Source organism: Condylura cristata, unplaced genomic scaffold (genome assembly GCF_000260355.1).
Source record: "Condylura cristata isolate star-nosed mole 26May11 unplaced genomic scaffold, ConCri1.0 scaffold00002, whole genome shotgun sequence".
Lineage (NCBI taxonomy): Eukaryota > Metazoa > Chordata > Mammalia > Eulipotyphla > Talpidae > Condylura > Condylura cristata.
In genome coordinates, this window is record NW_004567103.1 from 12,776,851 (window position 1) to 12,789,722 (window position 12,872).

A 12,872-nucleotide genomic window follows, 5' to 3' on the forward strand; every position below is an offset into this window, starting at 1 on the left:
CTCAGCAGTGTACTTCGTAGATCTGCCTGTTCTGCTCCCCATTCTGTCTCTGGTGAAGCCTCTCACCACCCCTGAGCCTCCGGCCTGTACCCTAGTTCTGTATGCACAAATAAATAAATCTTTAAAAAAAAAATAGGAAAGACATTATATCAAAAATGAAGTCTAAAGGTACCCAGGGGAAAATAAATTTAAATGAAAACTTTATAAGCAACTTTTTTGTTTTTGTTTTTTTTTTAAATTCATACAGAACCAGGGTACAGGCCAGAGATGGGGAGGGTGAGAGGATTCACCAGAGACAGACTGGGGAACAGAACAGGCAGATCGATGATGTACACTGCTAAGGGGAACAGCGAGTGGGTCAGGAGAGGTCTGCCACGCCATGTGGTCAACTCCGGGGCGGGATCGTACTCATGCAGAAGTGGTTTAAGCTTCTCAGTGCTGTGCTTTAACCCGCTGGGCCACCAGGGAGAGCCTATAAGCAACTTTTAAAGGAAACAAAATCAACTCAAGGAGGAGGTAGGGGTGAAAAGCGATAAGATAAAGAAGTATTGAACCAGGAAGCAGGCAAGGAAGGGCTCACATTACAACTTGATCCCTAAAGAGGAAAATCAAAACAGTGAAACTTTCCAGAAATAAAATTAAAAATCTATAAATTGAAAGAGGCCTATATCTAGGAACTGGGAAATTGAATCATCAGTACATATCTTGTTACCACCATTAGACTTTAAAGATAATAAAAAATCATCAGTGCATTGAGACAAAATGATGAAATAATAGGCAAGGCCTTGATGAATAGAGTGACACCAGACTTCTCAAAACATCCAAAACAAGACAACAAAAAAATACCATTTTTAAGAAATTTGATGAAACATGGATTCTATGCCAATCAGTTATATAGATCAGAGAAAGTAAGTTTTTTGTTGTTGTTGTTTTTAAATGGAAGAGCTGAAGTTTACTCATATTCTCTTCTTGAGGACCTTATATATGAGCTTCAGCCATTTCATCCAACAATAGGTGACTCAGGCAAACATTGTCAAATGATGATGGTGAACATTTCATATATTTATTTGTAGGGCTAATTAGGTCTAAAGTAATGGTGAGAACACCTATAGAAGCATGGCACGTAAACATGTCATCTCACAAAGGAGTATGATTGCAATTAAAAGAAAAGGGAATGTAAAATATATCATAAGGAAAAGGATTGAGTCAAGGGATGTCTTCAAATGGACAGAGTAGGGCCCTCCCTGGTGGCGCTGTGGGTTAAAACACAGCAGTAGGAACCTAAAGCCACTTCAGTATGAGTTCAGTCCCCGCCCTGGAGGTGATCCACATGACACGGCAGACCTCTCCTGGCCCACCCACTGCTCCCCTCAGCAGTGTATTTCATCAAGTCAGCCTGTTCTGCTCTCCACTCTGTCTCTGGTGAATCCTCTCACCCCCCTGTACCTCTGGCCTGTACCCCAGTTCTGTATACATACATAAATATATATACATATTAAATATTTATTTATTTTTGCATATAGAACTGGGGTTCAGGCCAGACATGCAAGGGCGGTGAGAGGATTCACCAGAGACAGACTGGAGCAGAAAGATATATCGTCAAAGTACACTGCTGAGGGGAGCAGCGGGCGGGTCAGGAGAGGTCTGCCGCGCCATGTGGGCACCTCCGGGCCAGGCGGGGTTCAAATTCATGCGGAAGTGGCTTTAGCTTCTTAGTGCTGTGCTTTAACCCGCTGCGCCACCAGGGAGGGCCCCAATAAATACATTTTTTTAATAGACAGTAGATAAATTTATAAAGCTTAAGAAACAAGGGGCACTATTTTAAAGAGTGTAAATACAGGTATAGCCACTGATTTAAAAAAAAGGAAATACAAACCTTAAAAACAAAAGAATACATTGTTTTCCCCCCTTAAGGATTACAATCCTGTGTTTCCTGTAGTCTAATATTTTTCCATTTAAAAAAAATTATTTATGACATTAGGGTAATTCCATCTTTGATACTTTCTCATAATGAAAAGTGGAAGTTCTTCAAAATATTAAAAATTGACACCACCAATGAATACTCTAAACACAAGAATATCCTGTGGAATGTGGGGCCTTTGGAGAGAAACTATACCACTAGCTACCCTCCACCTGGACTGAATTTTCTCATTATGAGGAAAGAGTCAACTCAAACCAGGGAGTGAAAGGCGAACCATATTCTTCAAGGTATCAGGTGTTGTGAAAGATAAAGAATTATTCCAGATTTATGAAAACTAGAAGGCTAAATACATTGTTCTCATTGAATCTTGTACTTAAGGAAGAAAAAATTGCTTAACATTAGGTCAGTTGATAAAGTTCAATTAAAGTAATTAGCTAAGAATATATATATATTTTTAAAGATTATTTTATTTATCCATACAGAACTGGGGTATAGGCCAGAGATGCTGAGGGTGAGAGGATTCACCAGAGGCAGAGTGGGGAGCAGAACAGGCATATCGATGAAGTACACTGCTGAGGGGAGCAGCGGGTGGGTCAGGAGAGGTCTGCCACACCATGTGGATCTCCTCCAGGGCAGGCAGGGATCGAACTCATGTGGAAGTGGCTTAAGCTTAGCGCTATGCTTTAGCCTGCTGCACCACCAGGGAGGGCCCAGCTAAGAATATTTAAAACAGCATTCAGGATCTTTCCTGGTGGAGGAGCGGGTTAAAGAACAACACTGTGGAGCTAGTCACAGGTGCTTTGGCATGAGTTTGATCCCCAGCCAGGCAGGTGACCCACATGGCACAGCAGACCTCCCCTGTCTCACCTGCTGCTCCCCTCAGCAGTGTACTTTGTCACTCTGCCTGTTCTGCTCCCTACTCTGTCTCTGGTGAATCTTCTCACCACCCTTGCACCTCTGGCCTGTACCCCAGTTCTGTATGCATAAATAAACATCTTTTTAAAAAATAACATTCAGTTTTATAGTGCTCTATACTCTGGCTATGTTCTTATGAATTATACCCGCAGTATTTACACCTCAAGGGGTATGAGCAACATAATTACTCTCAAATGCTTCAGAAACATGTTTTACAGAAAAACAGGAAATAATAAAGCATGTAGTACAAAATAAAAATCAGTGAGTTTGGATAAGGTGAATTATGTTTGTGCAGTTTTTTTTAAAGTTTGAGAATATTCCCAAATAAATTTTTTAAAAACATGCACTTTTCCAAACATTTGGGAAAATGTTTTATAATAGCCTCTAAAGATAAACAGACAAATATTCTATGATCTAGCAGTTCTTCTACTGAGCATATATTTAAGAAAAATGAGTTAGGGCACTCGTGTAGTGTGTTAAAGCACAGCACTATGAAGCTGTCGCAGCCACTACAATACAAATTTGATCCCCTGCCAGGAAGGTGACCCACATGGCGTGGCAGACCTCTCCTGACCTGCCCACTGCTCTCCTCAGCAGCGTATTTCAGTCAATCTGCCTGTTCTGGTCCCACCTCTGTCCCTGATGAATCTTCTTACCCCTCCCCCTCACCTCTGGCCTGAACCCAGTTCTGCATAAGTGAATAAATCTAAAGAAAAGAAAAATTAATTATAGCTTAATGAAAACATGCACATTCTAAACACCAGCTTTTTGGGTATATCTCCAGAGCTTTTGGCATTCATTTGAAAATATATACTTTTCCTTAAGCTGCAACTAAGTTACTATAATGTTGCAATGCAGTGGTCCTCAATGTGGGGTTCCTAGAACAGCAGCATCAGCATCAACTGGGATCCAGTTAGAAATGTACATTTTTGTATTCTCCTTGTCTGGTCTTAACATCAGAAACTTTGCAGTTAGATACCAGCAATATGTATTTTATCAAACCCTCCAGATGATTTTGATGTATGCCGTGGGTAAACCCCTGCTCAACATACCTCCAGGAACTGTTGTCTTCAAAAGTACTATTTCTTTTATTTTCAGCTTCTCCAATTTGGGAAATACCTGCTATATGAATGCTATTCTACAATCTCTGTTTTCACTCCAATCATTTGCAAATGACTTACTTAAGCAAGGTATCCCATGGAAGAAAATTCCACTCAATGCACTCATCAGGTAATTGTTAATATACTTACTGAGTAACCTTTTATTTCATTGATTATAGAAAATTGGAGTTCTTAGATCCTTAAAATTTTATGTGCCATTGTTAACAATTTTTCAAATATGTGCTAACTTTGTCTTTTTTGCTTTACCAGACGCTTTGCACACTTGCTTGTGAAAAAAGATATCTGTAATTCAGAGACCAAAAAAGATTTACTCAAGAAGGTTAAAAATGCCATTTCAGCTACTGCAGAGAGATTCTCTGGCTATATGCAGAATGTGAGTACTGATTATTTTTAAACACTTTAGAAATAGAAATTGAGGCCCTCCCGGGTGGCAAGTGGGTTAGGACGCAGCACTACAAGCTAGCTAGCTGCAGTCGCTTCAGTCTGAGTTCAATCCCTGGCCCCAGAGGTGATCCACTTGCATGGCAGACCTTTCCTGTCTTGCTTGCTGCTCCCCTCAGCAATATACTTCGTTGATCTGCCTGTTCTGCTCCCCACTCTGTCTCTCATGAAGCCTGTCACCACCCCTGCAACTCTGGCTTGTACCCCAGTTCTGTATGTATAAATAAATCAATCTAAAAAATAAAGAACAGCCATTCTAAAAATACACACACACACACACATAATATTATTTTTAAAAAAATAAAGGAAATTGAAATAATTTTCTTTTTAAAAACAGGAGTGAGTCGTTTATTCGTAGTACTCCAACTTATTAAGAATATAAAATCTGTCATATAATTTTATTCTCAAAATAGGTACCCAAAGTCTTTAGAGTGCATCTGACCAAAAATTTTCATAGGTGTTGCCTTCTAAGTGCTTTAGTGGCATAATTCTCAATGTAATAAGATAGTATTGTAACAAATGTTTGCTCTGATTAAGGGTGTTATGCTTTTCTTAGGATGCTCATGAATTTTTAAGTCAGTGCTTAGACCAGCTAAAAGAGGATATGGAAAAATTAAATAAAACTTGGAAGACTGAACCTGTTCCCGGAGAAGAAAATTCACCAGATATTTCAGCCACCCGAATATACACTTGCCCTGTTATTTCTAACTTAGAGTTTGAGGTTCAGCATTCCATCATCTGTAAAGCGTAAGTAAACTTTAAAAGAACTCTTCCGTTTTATTTTTTATGACAAGTGTTTAAAACTCTTCCAGAAGACTTCGTTCATATGTTACCTTTATTCTGTGTCATGATGAAACAGCAATACATCAATGCTATCAGACACCTTTGTTCATTGTCTTCATCGTCTGTAAAAATGGTTGGTGGGGTGAGAACTAAAGAAAACTTAAGAATACTTTGTAAATGTCTTCTGTGCTAACTCAAAAGTTAATTTTAGTCGGCGTGTTGTTTGTTTTCTTTTACTCACTGATGGATATTAAGTCTTGTAGGATACTTGTTTTTTATTTTTCCCTGTAAATTCTCTCCTATTAGTTGCTTATTTTGTTGAACCAGTTTTTTTTTCTTAAAAATACTTGTTCTTTTTTTCTTTTGAAAATGAAGAAAAATGTGGATTTTTTTGGTTTCTATTTTTATTACATAAACAGATTAAGATTTTAACCAACATAAGCTACAAAATAAAATATTTTAGACAAAGAGTGCTGAGGAAAAATTACAAATGACTTGCTTATCAATGAAAATTATTCAGCAGGGTTTTCAGTCTGATATGGGAAAGCAGAAGAATGGTGGGATAAGGGTAGGAATATAGTTGTTATCTATAATTCTAAGACACATCATAGTGCAGTGTGGAATGCAGTGTAGCATAATTTTAACATTACATACAGTAGTGTAATAGCGACTTCATGTTACTCTACATCAGATCCACAGGAAGGTGATTAATTACTAATACAAAGGACCCTAAATAGTATTTTCTTAAGATGTCTCTGAAGTAGTTTTACCTGCTTCTTGGCCAAAGTTTGTTGTTTTTTCATAGTTTGAAATATTAACTTTTTTAAAAATGAGTGTTCACATTGATTATTCAAACCTTCTACATTTAATTAGTACATTTTATTATCAGAATTTCTATACCATGCATCTCAAATCAAAAGGTTCTGTTTAACACATCTTCCAGCTATCACTAGTAAATTTCTGAATACATTTTTTCAGAGCCCTGTATAAGTGAAATTTATTTCTGTAGCTTTCATGTATCACTTAATACAAAATTTTTGAGCATATTGCCTTTCCCTCACAGCATATTGCTTATACTGTCCCAATGTATCCTGTTTCTCTCTGATACGCAGGGAAACCTGATTCTGTGGGTAATCTCTTCTTTCTAAAAATCTGGCATTCTTTTTTTTTTTGAAAGTCACTAGTTTACATCTAGGTATTGACAGTTTTTTTGTTTAATTTATATTTGTCATAATGGGATTTTTCATTCTAAAGACTTCGGTTTTTCTTTTGCTCAATACTATTCTTTAATATTGTTTCTCGTCCATTTGTCTTAGAATTTTCTTTAGAAATATTCAGATCCATTTATAGACTCTCCATTCTCTGTATCTTTGTATTTATTTGTATTTATATTTCTTAGACTGCTCAGAATTACAGTGTTTATTGAAGTCTCTTCAACTATAACTTTCTAGTATTTTTTACTATAGTTTTAGACATTCATATGGATACTATAAAGACAGTAGTTTTGTATCACTAATCTGTAATATTTCTTGCCTTCATGATTTCTTCATTCTTTTTTTGGGGGGGGTCTCTCAAACTTTGTTTTTAATTATGTTTATTGAGGTAGTGTTGATTTATGACACCTGTGTATGTTTTAGGAGTATTGGTTTATACCACTGCAAATGTATATTATTATACCACACCACCATCAAATCCCCAGTTGTCTTCCACCATAGTCCAAAGTTATCTTTCAAGCTTTATTGAACGGCAATGATTCATAAAGTTCAGATCTTGTTAAACTTAGCCATATCCATGGACTACAGATAGTCCTTAAAAGCATTGATCTGCAGCATGCCTTTTCCAACTTAATTGTCTTCAAGTATACAATATTTTTGAATTTTTTTCTAATTTCACACCCCACTGGAGGTGACAACAATGGGTTAAAGCACAGCACCTTGAAGCTACCCGCAGTCACTTCAGCACATGTTCGATCCCCAGGTAGAGAAGTGACCCACATGGCTCAGCAGACCTTTCCTGTCTCACCTGCTGCTCCCCTCAGAAGTGTACTTCGTCAGTCTGCTTGTTCCGCTCCCCACTCTGATTCTGGGTTATCCTCTCCCCAGCGCCAGCACCTCTGGTCTGTACCCCAGTTCTGTATGCATAAATAAATAAATCTTTAAAAAAAAAAAAGAAAGAAAAAACCCAGAAGGTGACCCCAGATCAGGCCCTCTGCTTCGGTGCTTGTGACACACTTCTTTAATTTTGTCATGTTTCTCTTATCACCCCAAGGTTTCACATCTAATAAGATAGAAGATTTGGCAATAAGTGCAATAAATGCTTTCTGACTTATTTTGACTCATTCTGTTCAAGGCATTCTTTTAGCCTTTTTACTTTTTCACTTTCCTCTTCATCAGATCCAGAGAGATTAGTGTCATCATCACTTTATTATCTATAACTTCATTCCATTGGTGGCTTCCACATTAACTAACACATTACTTGACTATGTTTTTCTTCACTTCAGGAAGCCTGGCCTTTTCAGTTTCATCAGACCATCAATGTAAGACATGATACAGGTTGGCAGGTGGTAGGCCAAAGGCTGCTTCAAATCGACAGCTTTTGTTACCAAGACTGCCTGCCTCAGTCTATGCAGACGTCTCTTTTAACAAACTTCTCCTTTGAAAAGCAGCAGCAGCAGCTCTCTGCCCACCTGCGTCTGTGCAGATGCCTCTGTTTTTCTTTTCTCTTTTTCTTAATAAATATGTCCTTTTAAAATGTCAAATGAAAAGACTGCTTCAAATAGCCCCAGATCTGCCTGTGACAGCACATACTCTCCTTCAGAGTAACTTATATCTACCAGACAATCATTGAGCACCTGGAGGTCAGTGCGTGTTATTCAGGACTTCAAAACCTATGGCATTGGCTTATGCCAGTGCTGATGGATGGTAGAAAAAAAGGTCATGGGCACTCAGTACTGAGAGGAGAGAAAGAGGGCAAATTATTTAAATTACATCATTTTAAAAATATAGTGTGCTTGGGTGACTTGGTGATGGGAAGCCCACAGGGATTATAACTGAGAAGGAAAAAGGCACAAAATGATGTAAAAATAAACTATTTTATTATTTAAAATGTATACATATAGTGCACCTTCTCCTGGTAAAAACAGGAGAACCCACCAACAGTCAATAAGATTGCATCTTTTGGGCCCTCCCTGGTGGCGCAGCGGGGTAAAGCACAGCACTAAGAAGCTAAAGCCACTTCAGCGTGAGTTCGATCCCTGCTCCCCGGAGGTGACCTACATGGCACGGCAGACCTCTCCTGACCCGTACGCTGCTCCCCTCAGCAGTGTGCTTCGTTGGTTGGCCTGTTCTGCTCCCCGCTCTGTCTCTGGTGAAGCCTCTCACCGCCCCTGTAACTCTGACTTGTACCCCAGTTCTGTATGAATAAATAAATCAATCTTAAAAAAAAAGATTGCAGCTTTCCCTTTCTTCAAATGCACTTCCCCCCAGATTTATGCAAATCAGGAAGACAGTTTTTATTGCAGTTATTTAATTGTGGGACATTGACCAGATTTTTTTATTAAAGATTATTCATACAGAATTGGGATGCAAGCCAGAGGTGCAGGGGGCGGTGGGAGGATTCACCAGAGACAGAGTGAGAAGCATAACAGGTAGACTTATGAAATATACTGCTAAGGGGAGCCAAAGGTGAGACAGAAGTCTGCTGCTTCATATGGGTCACCCTTCCTTGGCCAGGGATCAAACTCACGCCGAAGCAGCTGCAGCTAGCTTTGCAGTACTGTGTTCTAATATGTTGCGCCACCAGGGAAGGCCCCAGATTTTTTTTTTTTTTTAAGATTTATTTATGCATACAAGAACTGGGGTGTTGACCAAAGGTGCAGGGGTTGAGAGTATTTGCCAGAGACAGAGTAGGGAGCAGAACAGGCAGATCCACTGAAATCCACTGCTGAGGGGAGTAGGCAGGCGAGACGGGAGAGGTCTGCTGCGCCAGGGGGTCAGCTCCCTGGCTGGAGATTGAACTCCTGCTATAGTGGCTGCAGAGAGCTTCTTAGTGCTGGGACTTAACCCTTGCACCATCAGGGAAGCCCCAGATCTTTCTTTTTTCTTTTTTCTTTTTTTTTTTTTTGTATAGGAAAATTTCATTTATATCTTATGGAAATAGCTACAGGAAGCACAGGATCCAAAATTACAACCATATCAAAAAAATGTCCCCTGTGCCAACAGAATTCATTGCGCACTCCAGTTATACATCACACAGATGTTGGGTGTATAGGTGAGGTGTATACATCAGTGCATGAAGTAATATGTCTCAGGAAGCGTGGGCACAGCTGGCCACCAGACTGCACAGTGGCATAGGAATGTGTGTGCCAAGTCTGGGGGGCAGGTCTGTGGGACCCAGGCAATAGTGGTACAGCTATTTCCGCAAAGATCTTGCTTTTGTAACTTTAAAATAACAAAAGAGTTTTGACTGAAGGAAGATTCTACAATTATCATTGTAGATTCTTTCCATTATCATTTTCTGTGTTTAGCCTCTGTTCACTGTAGTTTTGCCAATTTGCCAAATGTACTTAATTTTTTAAAACTATTTCAGTTTAAATTGACTGTTTTTCACTATTGTAAGCCATTTTCCTATAGTAATAATATGGCTTCTAAAATATAACGAATTCTTAAGAATTCTCAGCTAAGAACTTAAAATATCTAAAACTAATTACTTAATGTGTTCTATAAGATCTTATCTCAATAACTACAGTTCCATGTTAAAGAGTATATCAGTCCAAGAATTTATATTTTTAAACTCTTCTTGTTCTCTTGTACCCCTGTGTCTCACATGTCAGCAAATCCTTTCAACTCTCCCTTCAAAATACATCCAGTATCTAAGTTCTTTTTATCAACTACACTGTCCCACTCTGGTGTTGGCTGCTGTCATCTCTTGCCTTGAGAGTTGCAAAATATACTAAACTGGTCTCCATGTTTCTGCCCTTGTTTCTTATAGTTTATTTAAATACATTAACCAAAGTGTGTCACAATTCTTGGTAAGGATCTACAAAAGTCCATCTGATTTACCTTTCCGCAAATCTTATCACCTGATTAACTGAGTTCATCTCCCACCACTCTTTCCCCTAATTCATTCTGCTGATAGTCCAACTAAACTAGCTTTCTTCTTTTTTTACATATGATTAATTAATTAAAAGTTTTTTCTTCATTGTTGTAGTCCCCATAGTTCTCCCTCCACCATACTACCTGTGAATCATACCCATATTCCCCAAAGGAGATTCCCATATCTTTCCCCTGGGTTTCCCCTTTTTTTACCCCTTACTTTTCTATATGCCTCAGTTCCATCATCAGCTTGCTAGTTTTGACTTTTTCTTGACCTTGTGTTTGGTTTCTCTCTGTTCCACATATAAGTGAGACCGCCTGGTATCTTTTTGTTTTTTTAGCTACAGGTTCCTGCTGCCTTAGTGGCCTTTTCATTTACTATTCTGTGTCGGTTTTTCTCCCCTCATATTCTTAGATAGCTAATCCCCCACTCCTCCATGTATTTATGTTAAAAATCACTTAGTCAGTGAGGTGTTCTCTTGTCACTTATCTTAAATTCCAACCATCTACTGTGATCTCTTGTTCTCCCTTAGCAACTACCACTATCAAACATGCTGTATATTTGGGGGTGGGGGAGCCTGTCTTCCCCTCTATAGTGAAAGCTTTGTGTGTATGTATTTTTGTCATTTTTTTTTATGACTACCACCACAGTGCCAAGAATAGAATGTATGAAATATAAGTGGCATATATGGTAATATGTAACAGATAACCCCAAATTTATCAACTTAAAACAAAACCGCTATAGCTCTCAGTTCTACAGGTCAGAAACCTACCTAGGGTATGGGTAAGTTTTCTGCTCAGGGTATCACAAGGTTGGAATCAAGGCATTGGTGACTGGCAGTGTCCTATCAGGATCCCAGGATCCTCTTCCAAACTCATTAAAGTTGTGGGCAGAAATTAGTTCCTTACAGTCATGTTGTAATACTAAGGTCTCCATTTTCTTGCTTGCTTTAGTGAGTTTCTTGCCATATGATCTCCTTAGGCACTTCACAACAGTGCTATTTGCTTTCTTCCAGGCCAGGAGAATAGAGCCCTCTGACTTAAAAACCTTTGACTTCCTTTGAGATATCTGGGTTCAGGTTTAAATAGTGATTAGGTCAAAGTAAGGATCAGTAACCCAAAATATATCTGCAAAATCCATTTGCCTCATAAAATAACACCATGGGAATGATATCTTACTGTAATCATAAGTTCTTCCACCCTCAAGGGAGATGGAATTATAAAAGGGTGGGATAATCTTAAATTCTGTCTTTAGAGAGACACTCAATAACTTTAGAGAGACACTCAATAAGTGTTGATGAATACCAAATACCTCCTTATGGTCCTCAGTCCTCAACTGTGGTAATAGAAAACTGGGCAGAAAATTGAACATTAATACTGATATGCAGACAAAATGAAAAACAGTCAACTAAAACTATTTAAAGGAAATCACTATTTCTAGGTAAATTGAATATGTGGTTTTGATCCCTGTGCCCATTTCTTTAAATTCTATAAAAATATATAGAATGACTAAACAATGCTATTATTAACAAAAATGGCTACACAGATTCACCAGGAGCACACTAAACTTTTTAAGTGAATGGTTCAGGTAGTTTCTTTTTTTTTGTTTTTTTTGTTTTTTGTTTTTTTTTTAAGATTTATTTATTTATTCATACAGAACTGGGGTACAGGCCAGAGGCTCAGGGACGGTGAGAGGCTTCACCAGAGACAGAGTGGGGAGCAGAACAGGCAGATTGACGAAGTACACTGCTGAGGGGAGCAGCGGGCGGGTCAGGAGAGGTCTGGCTCGCCATGTGGTCTCCTCCGGGGCAGGCGGCAGGCGGGAATCGAACTCATGCGGAAGTGGCTTCAGATTCTCAGTGCTGTGCTTTAACCCGCTGCGCCACCAGGGAGGGCCCCAGGTAGTTTCTTAAAAATGTGGAAATGATCCAGTTTTTTGAATTGAGTTTGGAATGCAGAGTTGTTGGGTTCAACAGAACTTCCCTTCCAGTGGCATGCAGTGAGCTTTCACCTTAACACAGAGATGTTAGATATATTTAAAGAGTAGGTTTATTAGAAAAGGGACAGAAGAGGGCCCTCCCTGGTGGCGCAGTGGATTAAAGCATAACACTGTGAAGCTTGCCACAGACGCTTCAGCACAAGTTACATACCCAGCCAGTTTGGTGACCCACATGGCTCAGCAGATCTCACTTGTCTTGCCTCTGCTCCCCTCAGCAGTGTACTTTGTCAGTCTGCCTGACTCTGTCTCCAGTGACTCCTCTCTCACTGCCCCTGCACCTCTGGCCTGTACCCCAGTTCTGTATGCATAAATAAATGTCTTTTAAAAAAAAAAAAGAAAAAGGGCAGAAAAGAGAAGGACACTCGCATAGATGCAAATGGGCAGAAAGAGCTACCCCAAAAGGGACAGACTTGCTGAGAGAGGCCTGCATAGTTGCAGGCAGGAGGCCCTGAGGAGAGCTGCCGCTGCTGAGGGAGGTCAGTGAAGAGCAGCCCCAGCATGGTACAGGTCACAGGTGGGCAGAAAAGCTGCTGCCCATCTATGAGTGCTGTGCTGGGTTTTATCACCTTGTTCTGATTTAAAGTGTCTTATATTCATAA

At 39.3% G+C, this 12,872-nt stretch overlaps 1 protein-coding gene across 2 annotated transcripts in view; it reads left to right on the forward strand.

The window, feature by feature from the left end:
* Positions 1-12,872, forward strand: part of USP37 (ubiquitin specific peptidase 37) — a 73,607-nt gene that overhangs the window by 33,698 nt on the left and 27,037 nt on the right. For both annotated transcript variants that reach the window (XM_012728584.1, XM_012728585.1), the window contains 3 exons: positions 3,935-4,066; positions 4,207-4,330; positions 4,955-5,145. In XM_012728584.1, coding sequence (XP_012584038.1) covers positions 3,935-4,066; positions 4,207-4,330; positions 4,955-5,145 — 447 coding nt within the window. The remainder of the gene's footprint in view (positions 1-3,934; positions 4,067-4,206; positions 4,331-4,954; positions 5,146-12,872) is intronic.